The following is a 16,391-nucleotide window of genomic DNA, read 5'->3' on the forward strand; positions in this document are numbered from 1 at the left end:
CCTTGGTGTTTTCGAACGGAAAGTGTTGCGTACCACCGACTGTGGAGTACAGATGGATGACGGAAAGAGGAGGCGAATGAACCACGAATTGCACCAGCTGCTGGGAGAGCCATCCATCGTCCACATTGCAAAAATTGGGCGACTACGGTGGGCTGAGCAGCTGAAAATGGCTCTCGAAAGTGACCCAACAGGAACAAGAAAAAGAGGCACGCAGTGGGCAAGGTGGATCGACCAAGTAGAAGAGGCCCCTTCGCAGACTGCGAGGCTGGTGAAATGTTGCCGTGGATCGAGTCGAGTGAAGACAACTTCTTCGGACAGCAGAGGACAACCATGCCTTAGCCTGATTGGTAAGTAAGGTCCTTGGACACCATGAGGTATTCTGAGTGTATGAAATGTGCAAGAATGTGGTCTGCTCCTTAAACACAATAACGTCATATGGGAAACGTCAAAGAAGTCCATAGGAACCAATAAGGGCCATGGAGGGTCTACAACAGTTAGTCAGTGGGGAGTTCTTAAATTAACCACTTCATTCGAGCACTTAAAATGATGTTTACCCCCACTCGAACTTTGAAATAAAACATTATTTTGAGATTTTTTCTTTAGAACCTCGAGAAAAGTAGCCAAAATTTGTGCGTTTCATAAAAAAAATAAAAATTAGTTGGTCCAGTTTTGTGAAATCGCTGGTAGAAAGTCACGCCAAAACTGCTTGACAAAGTGGTCAATTGGTCAGAAGTATGCTACGCCGTTGAATTATGTCCCCAAAAGTATGTGACGTTGACTGTTATGGTTATTGTCATCAACCCATAGGACCTGCAGCATTGACTTAGAAACTCTTTGAAGATAACACATAGGAGATCTCAATGTTACCCTAAAATGATATCTGAATCTAAGATCCAAGAATCAACCCATACAGCCACTGAAATAGGTTCATAAGATCTCAACGCAAAACTCGTAAAACGTGTCAGGCCTTGTAAGCCCTTTGTGGTTAACCTATCCAAAGCCTCTGAAATTGAACTTCAACATTGTATTGCATTTGTGTCTTATACGACTGTTCTGGCACTTGTTTGTTTTTCTCGAGCAAATAGTCAAAACGTTGTAACTCGCCAGCTGGGATAAATTTACATTTGAGGGGGTTAGAAGGAAAGGGGTATAAGTGACTTTGATCGATTCCCTTCATCGACTTTCTAATTCATTAATAATTCAGCTGCAGATGCTAGATGAGAACCTCATTTATCAAACTATGAGGCAGAAATAGCGCAAAATCTATTTATAAAGCTGTGGCTATCAAAAGAGAAAGTCGATGAAGAGAATCGATCAAAGTCGCTTACACCCCTTTCCTTCTAAGCCCCTCATTTGAAATAATTTAAGCTGAACATTGCATTAGGTCCTAAGCTTCTTCTTCTTCTTCTTCTTCTTCTTCGCATTTCAAGCTTATTGCATATCGCATATTAGCTTATTGCGTGCTCTCAACTTAGTGTTCTAGATGCACTTCCACAGTTATTAATTGAGAGCTTTCGATGCCTGTACCATTTTTGCATTGATATGATTGTGTGGCAAGTCCAATCATACTTCTATGCCCAGGGAAGTCGAGAAATTTTCCAACCCGAAAAATTCCTAGACCGGACCGGGAATCGAACCCAGCCGCCTCCAGCATGGTCTTGCTTTGTAGCTGCGCCTTTACCGACTGAGCTAATGGAAGCCCCTAAGGTCCTAAGCAGTGTTGGCAAAATCATCAATCAAATTATATTTTTCCGCTCTCATACGGTTTCAATATCACGCGTGATATTGGAACAAAATATCATGCTCGATATTGATTTAACAAGCTCCTTTGATATTGCGAGACTATTCAAAACGTGCAAAACTCAAGAGTGTTGACTTGACACAAACATGATTCCGTTGCACATCGTTTTCTTAGAAAGAGAAAGTAGAGTTTGATATCTCTTTTTACTGTTCACCTATGGCAGACACGAAGTGACTGCTGCCAGCCGTTATGGAATCTTCGGTTGCGTTCGGGTGTAAAGCAAAAATCATTAAACTCAATCTCACCACAGTTTGTTGAGATTTGCAGCTGGTGAGTTTTGTTAGCTTGAGATTCCGAGCTGCGATATCACAGCTTGCAAAATCAACCGCAGCTGTATGCTTGTTGATTTTTGTCTACGAAAATCAAGCGCGATCTTGGGCATTGGTGCGATTTGATATTTTGATATTTTCCCAACACTGGACAGATTCTCTTCGTCGACTTTCTCTTTGTGTTTCCACGGCCATGAAAAGACATTCCCAGGTATTTTCAGCACACAGATCGATAAAAGAAGCTTTTATCTAGCATTTAATACGACAAACACGACAAGAAACGGTTATGTGCTCAAGTTATTAACGAAAGAGAAAGTCGACGAAGAGAATCGATCAATGTTACTTAGGACCTAATGCAATGTTCAGCTTGAATTGTTTACAAAATCAGATAAGAAACACGGCCGATGAGAGGCACTCAGTAACTGAGTCGAATTTAACTGGGGTTACTCAGTGAGTGAGTGAAATTTTTGCTCACTTTTCCGGGAAACACTACTCGAACATGAAGAAAATCAACCAAAATTTTACTCAGTCTAGAAGCATACTAATATACTGAGTGAGATGTATCTAGATTTTCCTCCATTTTTGCTGGAAAATCTAGGAAAATTTTACTTATTCACTGAGTACTACATTTTTTTGCAATGTTGAAACAAAGTCGACTCCGTTTTGAGTTACTCTGATTGGCCGTAAGGTTTGACTATTTGTTCGAGTTTTCTTCACATTACTCGCGTTGTTCGGTGCATTTATGCACTGCGGTTATCTACATCAACACACGGTCGTTCAGACTGTTCAAAATTGAGGTGAGCACCAATCTTAGGTCATCTTTTTTGTCAGTGTGCCGCAGGTATGCCGATTGTTTGTAAAAAAGAGCAAGCTGCGATTGTTTGTAAAATACCAATCCCGGCAACCCGGTATTTCTGATAGCTTGAATGTTTTGGTTTGAAATCGCAAGGATAAATCGATTTGAAGATGACGTGGGAAGTGGCAGGTGTGCGAAATTTTGGTGTTTTGTGTTCATAGGATAATAAAAGCCTTGTGTTTTAGGGTTTTATAATGCCCTCAAAGGCAGACCAGAAACCTAGCCTTTCGTGATATGAAAGCAACGGTCTATCAGCGGCCGGAAAGAGTTGGGGAATATTGTTGGAGACCGACTATAGAGGATGATGAATAGACTCCTGTTGTTTGTTTTGTGTGAGTTGCAGAATTATTTGAATTAAAGATAATAATGGGGTCTGATTAACTACCTCTTTCTCTTGAGCCCACTCTAGAACCTACATTTCGTATTTAGATCTATAAGTGAACTGCTGGTCTGAGTTCCTCTGGTATATTCAATAAGAGGATGTTCCTGAATATACAGGGTGCGTGACGAATTTTTGCAGTAAATGGCATATTTGAGAAAAAATACACCAGTTAGTTATTCTAGCAATGAATTTTGTGCGATTTATTTTCTTTCGCAACATATGGAAGTTGTAAGTAAATTTATTCAAAAAATTGCCTTCCCTTTCGACTACTGTAGTTAGACGCTTCCGGAAACTGCAGTATGCACGTTTTAAAATGTTTCGATCCATAGATGTCATCACTACCTTGATTTTACCTTTTAGCGACTTAAGTGTGGTGTGAGGGGTTCTATTGGTATCCCGTTGGACGACGCCCTATACAAAATAATCCAACGGATTGATATCGGGACTGCTTGGGGGCCAAATTTCTTCCTCCCAAATTTACGAAATATTTTCCGTAAGCCATTTCTGTGCTTTGTTAGCAGTATGAACAGATGCTTCGTCTTATCACTTTCCCAAGCATTTTTTAATATTATACACTGTTCTTTCAGACACATTTACCGACCGAATTATTTCATTCATGCATACTCCGGCGCGCAACAAAGCCACAACGGCTGACAGATTGCTCTCTTGTTTCGACATCTTTACGTTTACTCAACATTGTTTGTTTAAATCTTACACCTAACAGTATAAGCTATCCAGTGCTGCCAAATATATCTAAATCATGATGCACAAGCATGAGAAATTACTATTTGAAATTTACTGCAAAAATTCGTCAGTTAAACAGCTCGTAATGTTGTGAACAACTTCAATGCCAGTTTTCCAACAGTGCATTTTATTTACAACAATACAATGCCTACGAGATTGTGCCGTAGGTGTGCCGATGGATGTGCCCAAGTTGTGCTGAATCTAATTTTGGCACAATGTGCTGAGTGACTTACCCCTTGGGATTTACTCAAAAGTTAGTTGAATTTTGCGGGCTTTTCCAGGAAAAACTTCTCGAATATGAGGAAAATCGATAGTGGTTTCACTCAGTCTATTAGTAAACTGAGTAAAATTTTCATGGTTTTTCCTCTTATTCGAGAAGTTTTTCCTGGTTTTCCACGGGTTTTAACCGGAAAATTTATCTCACTTTTGAGTGAAACCGCTTTTGCTGAAATTGAGTCGGTCTGAACAGTAAAGACCCACTCGCAATGTGGGTGAAAGCGGAAGTGGAACGGCTTGACAGTTGTCACTAACGACTTCAAGATGTCTAACCAAAGTGGTTCTTACTAGAGAGGGTCTAGTATAAGAGAGGAGTGGATTCAAAACAAACTGCCTTGGCAACATATGCCTAGGTGATTTCTAGCAACACTGCCAATGCAATAAAGATAGGCGCTGCTCGATTGGCTCTGGATTTGCCAGTTCGTTTGGCTCAAAACCAGCCAGTCCGCTCCTCTCTTATAGTACGTTCAGACTACAGAGTTATAACATGTTATAGCGCTATCTTGATGGTGGTTTTTGTGTTGCAATTATTTGACAACCGTTATAACATGTTATAACTTTCCAGTCTGGACAGCGTTTTATACTAAGGTTGAAGGCTCCAACTACGCGGTTGTGATTTTTGGTGTTGTACGGAATACTTTTTCCTTCACTTCTGGGCTTCCGATCGGTGGTCAACCGTTCCTCGAACCGCTTAATCACTCGCAACACCGTGGAATGGATCATTTTAGATGGCTGAGTTTTGAACCCACCACAGTTTTCATTTGGCGCTACTGTATACGGACGAACCAATGTAAAATACTGTGGTAGCCACAGTACGGTGCTGTCAAAACCTCAGCATCTTCAATGATCCATTCGCGATTCCCAACGTTTTAGCGATGGAACGATGCGAGAGATCCTTGTTCTCGTGATGAATGCGCAAGATTTTATCACGCACGAGCTGTTCTTTCGACTCCATTTCCGCGAGTTTTGATCACAGGACTTTAAAGCTTGCAGGATGTAAATAATGCACTATGAACTAAATCCACCCAAATTTTCATTAAATTCTACCCAACGGTTAAAAAGTTAGAGCAATTTTATAGTGTGGCAATTTCATCGTGGACACCCTTTATGCCTAGGTGATTTCTAGCAACACCTGCAATGCAATCAAGATAGGCGATTGGCTCTGGATTTTACAGTTCGTTTGGCTCAAAACCAGCCAGTCCGTTCCTCTCTTATACTAGACCCTCTCTAGTTCTTACTAGTTTTGTACCCGACAAGTAGGCTAATTTAAATCGAGCTTTTCGAGCCTTTTAAACTCAGCGACCTGCCATCTTTTCTTCAAAGCTCACCAGACGTTTCACCAGTACAGCATTTTGTCTCGAATGATCAGTCATACCACCGTCCTTTACTAGTCACACCGACAAAAAATGCCTGATAAGGATAGGGGCGGGACACCTTGGCTGAATACATCAAAATATGTTTTGATATTTAATTTTTCTTTTTGACTTAGACTTGTGAATTAGTTTTTGAAAATACTTAAATTTTTTCGATGATATTTAGAAATATTTGACGATATTTTCTAATATACTTAAGTTGTTTTGCCTTTTGGATAAGACAAACATATTTGACGTTTTACAATGGCCCAAAGTTGGCATTAGTAGTGCTTGCTTTGGGCTGGCACCTTTTTTGAATGATTTCAGCCCTACATTGGCAGATGGTGCTTGATAGGCATTTTATGTCCGACTATTTGGCTAGATTAACACAAATTAGGCTCATAAAAAAACATCTAAATCAGTGACCCATCGATCCCAAACCGTATAATAATGAAAATAAAACAAATATTACCCTCCTGCTATATGCAAGGAAATACTCACCATGAGAATAAATGCTTCCACAGCGACGAAGACGAGAAGTAGTGCCATGTTTTACAGCAATATGAACAATCAGTCTACTTGCATTTGAAGACTAATCGAATGCTAATATTATTACGACTACAACTACAACTACCGGTGTACCAGTGATATTTTCGCACTTTATATCGCACTCTTAAACATATTGAGAGAAGAACTGCATATATATTTTTTTGTCTATGCCCTGGAAGAATGTACGGAAACGACTAAACGACGGTTCAGATTGTTTTATTTAGTTTTTAAGTTTTAGAGAGAAGACGGAAGAAGTGTCGTAGGGTAAAATTTGTAGCGAGTGAAAACGAAAAAAAAAACGAAAATTTCAGAACGAAATCAGTATTAAAACAAAATGGTGTCGCTTCTTACGCATAACTGCGAAAGGATGCGCAGTGCAAGCAAAACAGGTTCACTTCTGAAGGAAAAGGAATTTTGGGACATTCAGTTCAAATCAGTTGTTGTAATTGGAGGTAAGGAAAATAAAACAAAACAAAAAAGCGCGTGGGAAATGAGAATCGAGAATCGGTGTATGTTGAAATGAACTAAAAGTGCGTGTGATATATGTTATTTAATTTAAACTTTACGTTATTTTTTTAGTCTATTTGTACGAGTGAATCCCATTTAATTATATATTGCATAGTTACTTTTAACGCTGTTTCAGTAAGGTTTCCGTTTAACAAAAAAAAAAAAAAGATCCCAGCTCCAACGCAGAAACGCTTTTTATAAGAAAATGCTATTTGCTTACTATTTATACGAGAACTGAGTAGAGAGCGAAAAGAGTAAACAATCGTCCTTTTTGCTAGGATTGGAGCGTGACAGGAATAGAATTCTGCAGAAAATTACAGATGCATGAACTCAGAAGATTCGAGTAAAATGTTTAAAAATAGAAACGAGAGATGTTCTTCCGGTAGAACGTGAAAGAAAGCCCTTTGAAACGTTGTACGAAAGAAAGCCCAATCCATCATACAAGCAAGCGATAATCTTTTCGGCTGTCAAAGTAATCCATTGTGATGCCCATTTTTTTTTCGGAACATACATTCTTTATTGTGGCTACAATTAGCTAAAGCAATTTCTAACAAAGTTTCAACTGTGTGCCGTAGTCCTTGTTTGGGGTTTCTAAAACTAACTGATACTGAGCTTCATCTTCAAAACAAACTCTGAACCTTTTGCCAACATGCTTAAAACTCTGTTCGTTCAATGTGCGCTTCAATAATAGGTGCTTCGTAACATTTCGTCCATTTTGTACCCATTCGAGTAATCAGTTTCTATCACAGTTTGCTGATCAAACCAAATTTCTGCTGAACCTAAATTAAAATATCTAGCCCAAATTTACTGTTCTACCGTTTGTTCCGCTAATACCGGCAGGGGTCCACTAACGACCTCCAGTTCCGGTCCGCTGCTAAGCAAACTACTCAAATCACTAGCATTAGCAGGTCCCTCGCTTTTGCTATTGTCGCTACTGTCGTTCTCCTTCTCCGTCTCGCTGCTGTTCTGGCGTGATGACTCCTGTTGCTTCTGCAGCTTGGTGCGTTGCTTCTGGAGTACTCTCAGCTCCGTTGGCGTTAGCATTCCCCGCAGGATCGTATCGTACGACACCGAGAGACCCATGTTGGACATCTTCTGAAAGAGCCGGTAGCATTCGCGTTCCTTCGGTGTCTGGCCGTCCACCAGTCCACCATCCTGACCGCTGGCACCACTGCCAGCATCTCCTGTTTTGGCATCCGACGACGACGGGGACGACGCCTGAACTGTTTTCGTTGGATTTGATGATGGTGGGATGGAATCGCTGCTTTTGGCATTGTCCTTGGAATCATCGCTGCTGTGCTGGTCCTTATCCTCGTCGGACTTGGTGCCCTCGGTTAAACTGGGAGGAGAAATGATATTTAAAATATCCATTGTGCGATAAAATATTACTGATTGCATAGGTACGACGCCCGAAAACACTGACCAAAACTAAGATCAACTCACTTTTTCTTCTGAAACGCATTCAACGTATTGGCCAACTGTTGGCTTCTCCTGATTCGATTGGCAAAAGGTTGCAGTGACGGTGGCTTGCGATGACCCGGCTGGTAGTAGTCCCGGTTGAGTCCGGCGGTTTGCTTCAGCTCGGTCTCCTGGAATGAAACTGTCGACAAACCGAAAGCATGATTTTGCAGCAACTTGCCGAACCTCTGTGGTTACATACCCGACTTGCCAGCCTTCTTGAGCATTGGAGCACGCGACTTGAGCGCCGAGCTGATGTTGATATTGAAATTGGTCGAGCTGTTTCCGGTGGGATCCGCACCGTGTGTGGGTACCGTATCCTCCTTCTCCGAGTCGCTTCCCCCGGAGCTGAGTAGCGAAACGAGGGTTTCGATGTCGCACGCTCCCCCTAGCACCGAGCGCGATCGTGGACCACCAGCAGCTGCAGCGAGCGTGTTCTTGCTGTTGGTCGTGTTGAGTTTGAGTGTTTCCTCGTCGAAGTCGTCCTCATCGCACTCGTTGATCTCGTCGCGTTCACTGGAAAAAGAGCAGGGACAGGGATCTTAAGTTTTTGGAAATCACTACAAACAGAAAACAGCGTACCGCAAAATCTTCTTCTTCCGGGTCTTCTTCTTACTCTGTAGGAACTTGGAATCGTTGTCTATCGGTCGGATCGGAGCTGACATAGCCCGCACCAGCGGCGGGCGTCTTTCGGCGGTTTCGGAATTTTGCCGATTCGCTTGGAACTGAGCACGACGTTGGGCTAGGGACGAGTTGCGGCCACTGCCACCGGAGGATTGCTGCTGTTTGGGTTTACTCGCGCCTTCCGGTTGCTAGAAATAGAACAAAAGAAAAAAGTTTAATACTTTCTCTTTCCGCTTCCAGCTAACTTGTTAGGTTGTTGTTAGGGTAGGCATGTTTGTAGGCGATTAGTACAAACTAGAAGAATGTTGGGGGTGTGACGCAGTTCCTGTTCGATGCCTCGTGCCGCAGCACCATGCCATCTAGTACCACGCAGGATATCGCTATTATGCTGTCGGGTGATAAAATTGCGGCTTCTCACTTCGACGTCGTCCCATGTATGTATGTGCAATGGGGAAGTGCATCGGAGGAATGCCAAATGAAACGACGTATATCTAGAAGGTACAATATGGGAAGCGTGTGTAGAAATGTACCCCGTCTGGTGTGATAGCGTGATTCTATTTTAAGCTTCCGCGTTTGGCGTATGTGGAAAAGTTTTTCCTATATTAATCGATAAATTGCATTCAGTGTTCGGTTTTTGACAACCTTCACAATTCGAATTCGATAGGAAAGACTAAACATGTCAATGATACTTCATTTGTTAAATTAATTTTATTTCATCGCTATCAAAAACTGCAACTTATTTCAATGTACTTTGCACAACTTTTAACAACCAGGACAGACAGACAGGACGAGTGGCCTTTGGATGGTTGAATTGCTGATAAAGTGACTGGTAAGCGGGACAATGGATACCGTAAAACGGGGGGAAGTTGATCACGTTTTACCGAAATACCTGAATATTTTTCCAATCATATGTTTGGCCCACAAACAAATACCTCTCAAACCTGCACTAGTAAATCCATTTCTAAAGTACGAATTTAGTTTTCAAATTGCATGATTGGTTTATTTTTAAGTATTGAAATAAGATTAAAAATGCAAATGATCAATTCTGGGGTGATCATGCAGGTTTTTATGCAATGCAATATTCAGAATCAGAAGATAGCATTTATACTTGATTTGTGTTCGCTGAAGAAGAGTCTGGTGTTAAAATTTCAACAAAAGTTGTGGTTTACGAAAAAATTACATAATAGTTCAAAAATACGCCTAAATGTAGACAATTATCATCAGTTACGAAAAAAAAGTAGAAGGGTCTGTGCCTACACTCAAAAAATTTCACACGTTTGAGCGAAGTGTTTAAACACTTGATTTTTTAAATACAGAATCACATTTACTTTAAGTGGATTTCACCTTGGTTCAATGTGTTATACACGTTAATTTATAGTGTTTCAAACTTTGAAATGTTGAAATTTTTTCACTTTCTATTCAAGTGTATTGCACATTGAATCACGCTACTGTTCAAAACAGATGGATTTAAAGTGTTTTGCATTTCAATACGATGTGAATTGCTTGCTCAGAAAGGTAAACATCGAAAACAAGAGTTGTGACTTTTTCCTATCAACCCGCCTCATATATGAGAACAACCGTGGCACAGTGAGATCGAACGAAGACTCTGGCAGCAGCACACCCCAACAGTTCACGATCGAATCCAAAATCAGACCCATTTAAATGATATGTGAAAGCTCTGGCCTCTGGCAGTTTTGTTTTTATATTTGTCGATTCATTTTTAGAGTCGGTAAAGTAGAAGTCGATAAAATAGAATATTGTAGAATATTGAACTATGGTGTGCAAAGCTATTGATATCACCATAGAATCCAAGTGTGTCACAATTTAAATCCATAGTGTTCAGGCATGGTTCATAGCATAAGATTCACACATGAAATGGATGTGTTTCACAATAAGCGCAAAATTAAGTGTGAGACACATGATGATGGCGTGTGGAATTTTTTGAGTGTAGGCGCACAAACGGAAGCTTGACGTAGGACCGCTAGTGGACGGAATAAATGTGAAGAGCATTAAGTTCTTTTAATTGATCAAACAATATCTATTATCTCAACTCTTTCCGGTTTTGAATTGTAGGCGATCCAAATTTGTAGTAATCTTTTTCAAAAAGAAAGTTGATTACGAGAATCAACAGGGTGGCCAGTGAATTTTCATTTTGAAAATCCCGGTTTTTTCCCGGTTTTCCCGGTTCAAATCTTAAAAATTCCCGGTTGTTAATATGCAACAAAAAAAAACAAAATTTACTGATAGGATAAAAAAATGTGATTTAAGAAGATTCCTAGATTCTGGAGCTTTGAAATTTGTGTAGAGTCTGAAACTAGAACTTTTCTTCAAAATCTGTGATTAATAACATGCTGATTTGGAGATTTGGAGAAACAATAATTAAAATGTGAAATTTTAAATTTTTTTCAAGATCACAGGTTTATAAAAAAAACATCATACCTATGAGTCGTGGAGTCATAATTGTCACGCTCTGAGACTTAGAAGCATTTTAAGGGTAATAACAAATTACATTGCAATCTGTAGAATCTGACGGACAAACCCTGGAATTTTTAGTAAAATTTAAAAGAATTCAAAGTGTTGATTAAAAACAAATATTGAGAAGGATTCCCACACAGTTTTCGAAGGAGAAGAGCAGATTTCCAGAATTATTCTTACATGAAATCCATAGAAATTGTGGAATGAATTTGGAAGGATTTCTTTGGAGAAGAATGCAAGTTCTAAATTAAACTGTTAGGTAATTTTAGTAGATTTAAATAAGAATTGTGAAAATAAAAATAAAACATTGCAGAAAATTCCTACGTGGTTCTGATGAGATTTGTATGGGCATCGTGAGGAACATGACAGATGAATTTTAAGAAGAATTCAAAGAGAATTATGATCGGAATTCAACAAGAAACAGAGTTCTTAAAATGTTCTGGCAATAATTTCAACCCTAGATGTGATTCATCACATAACCCAAACAAAATTGATTCCAAAAAATTTGCTGATAATTAGAAAGAAATTCTTTAAAATACTCCAAGGGGTTTATAAATTAATTTTCTAAGGTTTCTTTTGTTTTGAATAGAGTTAAAAGAAATATTTGAAAAGATTTTTAAAGGAATCAAAGTTCCGGATAGGCGGGAACGGGAATTATATGAAGGATTCCAATAAATTCTTAGAAGGGGTTGGAAGAAATTTCCTAAAAGAATTCAACGGTAATTATTACGCGGAGTGTTTTCTGGTTTATTTCAGAACAATTTCAAGATAATTCAGAGCAGAATTCCAAGTTAATTCTGGAATTCATCATGAGAATTTTGAACAACGAAAAATTAAAACCCCGGAAAAGAATAATTCAGTTTCGATTTTTACAAATATTTGTTTCCAAACTCCAGCATCTTCAATATTTTCTTTAGAGGACCATGCACTTTACATCTGAAATTGAAACGACAAAAATCAATTTGCAATATTGCTGAGTGATTAAATTCTAAAAACAATAAGACGATATACTGAAGAAAATTATGCAACAAATAGAGCAAGACATTCATTTGCTAAAGGATCACTCTGTTTTAATGGTTTATTCTGAAATTCTGATGTAAAAATTTGTTACTATGATATGGTTAATTTATTTTCCCAGTTCTCTTGCAGAATTCACGGGTTTTTCCCGGTTACTTTCCAAATTCCCGGTATTCCCGGATTTCCCGGTTTGCTGGCCACCCTGTATCAATCAAAATCACTTGCACCCCTGCTTCCAAGTTTGTGTGGTCGTTGGGGGCTTGTGGTTCTGAATATGGACAAACAAGCATAGATAAATTCTATTCCAACTCTTTACTGATGTAAGCTTGATGGCCCTGAAAAGGGCCGTTTTATTGAAGAGGACATCCATGGCCACTTACGCTTGGCGTGTTTAGTGTAGGTGACAGCATCACGGACCTCATTTTCCACGAACACCTTCAGCACACCTCGTAGATCAGACCGGCGATACGTCAGACACTGCGACGGCGAGCCAGACGACGGATGGTGGTTATCTCGAAGAATTTGCGATGACGATTAGCACCTCCTTTGCCACGACCTACCACGCCGTCCGAAGCGAAAATGAGCTGATACCAGACAGCAGCGCTGCTTTATATCTTTTTAGGTTAAAGCAGAATGATGTGCAACCAAGTGGTATAAAAGCTACAAAGACTCCTCCCATTATGAGTAGTTTGCTATCAAGTAGCGACACTGGCTATTTTTATTTTTGCGTACACGGCGAATGAGAACGACCCAAATTTGAGTTTAGTTCACTCATAATCGCCAAAAGTGTAGGAACTCAGCGATGAGTAAATTTGTCTCATGATTTCCTGTGGAAAACCTAAAAAATCTGCCAGAAAATGAGGAAATTGACGAAAATTTTATTCAGTCTCGGAGTAGTACCAACAGACTGAGTGAATCCAATCTTTACTTTTCTCAAATTCGGGAATTTTTCCCTGGAAAATCCTGGAAAAACCTGGGAAAACATGAGGAATATTTACTCATCGCTGAGTTCCTGCACTTATTTCTGAGATAACTAAACTCAAATTTGGGTCGTTCTCATTCGCCGTGATAGATATCGGCGCCGGTGGTTAGCGTAATTACCTCTCACCCCAGCAGGCCTGGGTCCAATCTCAGTCGGCGCCATCGGCATGTTCTAAGGCATAACATCTCTGCTCTGGGAGCTGCCTCCCTGGCGTCGGTAGCATTGGAGCTCAGTACGGAAAACAAATCTCGCGTCACTTTTCAATAGGTCCTATCTACATTGATCGATTCTCTTCATCGACACTCTCTTTCGTAAATAACTCGGCTTCACAAATCTGCATCAACAATAGAAAAGAGCCCATCAGCATTTGTAAACAAACCGTTCCAAAGCCCTTTACTCACAAAGCGAAGGCCACCCACACAAACCAACACCATCATCGGATAGGGGAAACTTCTACCTACAAGATGTTGGTGTTGGTTAATGTGAGCGGCCTTCGATTTGTGAGGCTTTGGAACGGTTTGTTTACAAATGCTGATGGGCCCTATTCTATTGTTGATCCAGAAATGTGTCCTGCCGTCTTCGTCGAATTAGATGCTAGATTGTTGCTTCTTCCATCGAAAATATCCGGCCGTGGCGATTCAAAGTTGATCAAAGTTGATCAAAACAATTTGTATCCCTGCTTCCAGTTTGATCACATGAGCATTTTGTGTGGTCGGTGGTTCTGAATATGGACAAACAGGCAGATGAATTCTATTCCTACTCTTTACTGTAATAAGCTTGGTGGCCCTGAAATGAGCCGTTTTGTTTCCAATGTTGGTGATGATTTAACCTCTGAAACCAAACAGAGTGCGTCTCTGTCACTTCAAAAACGTAGATGACATCCATGGCCGCTTACGCTTGGCGTGTTTAGTGTAGGTGACAGCATCACAGATCTCATTTTTCAGGAACACCTTCAGCACACCTCGTAAATCAAACCGGAAATACGTCAGACACCGCCACGGCGAGCCAGACGACGGATGGTGGTTATCTCGAAGAATTTGCGTTTGGTTCTGAACATGGCGATGAGTGTGTAAAATATTACGCAATTCCATCCTCCCTATTCACACGCGCCCGAGGATCGGAGGCGAATGCCACTTCGACTTGTTTCGTCTACTTACTACTCTCTGACGACTGTGCTGGGGAAGCAGCATATGCATGTAGGTAATTGGTGGATTTGTTAGTTAATTCGACGCTTTTGGACAATGCTGAACATTTACCAGTTTTTCAATAGTTTCTTGTTGAAAATCAACATTGGGAAGCATTGTTATCAATGCGTAGCCATATTTCTGATCGATTGGTGATAAAATTATTGAAATTGAACCAGAGGTAGCTGAGTTATTAACGTTCAAAATCTTTCTTAATTTGTTACATGTTCCATTTTCGGTTTTCACAAAGTGTACCCCCATATAGAAATCAAAGACGTAGTCCTACGTCAAAAAACGTACCAAAAGTTTAAAGAGTTGTTGTTCTACGATTTTTGTCAATTTTTAAGTGTCCAAGGTTTGCAAAATTTCAAAAGTTTTAATTTTTCATTACCTTTTTTATAAATCAAAAATATTGATGTTGACATTTTTTGTTATTTATTTTTTTAACACTTCGTTTGATTATTTTCTCAAAATAACCAAATAAATTTTCTCAGAGATAGTGGTGTTGCGTGCTATTGCTGAGAGAAGTAAAACAATAGTTGGATAAAGAAGAGTTGCATTAAAGGGTGTCCACGATGAAATTGCCACACTATGAAATTGCTCTAACTTTTTAACCGTTGGGTAGAATTTAATGAAAATTTGAAACATATGTGAAGGCCGACTTCAAACAGATCCCCGGCAACCTGTTTTTCACGGCCAAGGATAAGTTCAGCGTTCCGGAGCATGTCCGCACTCAGAAGATGTCCAAATTTGCGAAGAAATTCCTGGTTTGGCAAGCCATCTGCACGTGCGGGAAGCGGAGTGCACCTTTCGTGACCCAGGACACGATGAACGGACAGGTGTACATAAAAGAGTGCCTCCAGAAGCGGCTGCTTCCTCTCCTGAAGGCCCACAACGTCCCAACAATCTTCTGGCCGGATTTGGCCTCATGCCACTACTCCAAGGACGTGCTGAAGTGGTATGCGGACAATAAGGTCAATTTCGTGCCGAAAATGTTCAACCCTCCCAACACTCCGGAGCTCCGCCCCATCGAGAAGTACTGGGCGATTATGAAGCAGCACCTTCTTAAACGACCTAAGGTAGTGAAGACAGTCGAGGAACTGAAGAAAGTATGGGTTTACATGCAAAAAACGGTTGATTCACAGGTTGTGCAGAATCTTATGGCCGGGGTTAAGGCCAAGGTGCGGGCATTTGCGTATGGACTGTAAATAAAATACGAGTAAAATGGTAAAATGAAGTTTAATAGTTATTTCTCAATCCCTGAAAATTTGATGGCAATCGGATGAAAACTCGAATTTTGCGAATCAATTTTGTGTGTGGCAATTTCATCGTGGACACCCTTTATAACCAGAGTTACATTTTCCTCGTGTGTGCAAAAATGTGCTGCCGAGACTCTCAACAAACCGTCTCCCGTTGCAACGAAAACAACATGTGATGAGCGAGAGAGAGACACGCGAGAATAAGATACGAGCAAGAAACAAATGCGACACCCAAAAACCCTGGCGTGCGCGAGGCTCGCGCTGATCTCATGTGCCTCATCTCATGTGCTACGATTAATGCTAGAACTGCAGAGCTCGAAGTTCTGGAAGGTGTAGGTAAGCGAAATACAGGTTGTTTGGTTGCTTTGGCCGACATTTCATTTGCGTTTGCACAAACCATTCCTATTTTAGAGGAAAGGTAGCATATATGTGCAGTGCTTAAATTCTTGAAATCCTCTAATAGCAAAAGCCATTAATTTGCCGGTCAATTAGAATATTTTTTGTTTATTTTTTCCGGTTCAACACTTAGCTGCACTTGCATGACTAACATCTTTTGATACGTTATTTTCAAAATATAAAATGGACAAACATTCTACAAAAAGTGTATCGGTATTGTTTAGTACGGGGATTTGACCGTTACAAGACGTTCACACATT

General features: G+C 40.3%; 1 protein-coding gene across 1 annotated transcript in view; it reads right to left on the reverse strand.

Moving 5' to 3' along the window:
* Positions 1 to 7,228: 7,228 nt before the first annotated feature.
* The window catches only part of LOC135713798 (uncharacterized), a 46,496-nt gene continuing 37,333 nt past the window's right edge, over positions 7,229 to 16,391 (reverse strand). Inside the window, exons 3-6 of the mRNA XM_065237031.1 lie at positions 8,777 to 9,006; positions 8,397 to 8,710; positions 8,180 to 8,336; positions 7,229 to 8,075 (exon numbers count right to left, since the gene is read on the reverse strand). Of these exons, the coding sequence (XP_065093103.1) occupies positions 7,541 to 8,075; positions 8,180 to 8,336; positions 8,397 to 8,710; positions 8,777 to 9,006 (1,236 nt within the window). The 3' untranslated portion in view covers positions 7,229 to 7,540. The remainder of the gene's footprint in view (positions 8,076 to 8,179; positions 8,337 to 8,396; positions 8,711 to 8,776; positions 9,007 to 16,391) is intronic.

This window comes from Ochlerotatus camptorhynchus, unplaced genomic scaffold, assembly GCF_037179485.1.
Source record: "Ochlerotatus camptorhynchus isolate MF236.1 unplaced genomic scaffold, CSIRO-AGI_Acam_v1.1 ptg000577l, whole genome shotgun sequence".
Lineage (NCBI taxonomy): Eukaryota > Metazoa > Arthropoda > Insecta > Diptera > Culicidae > Ochlerotatus > Ochlerotatus camptorhynchus.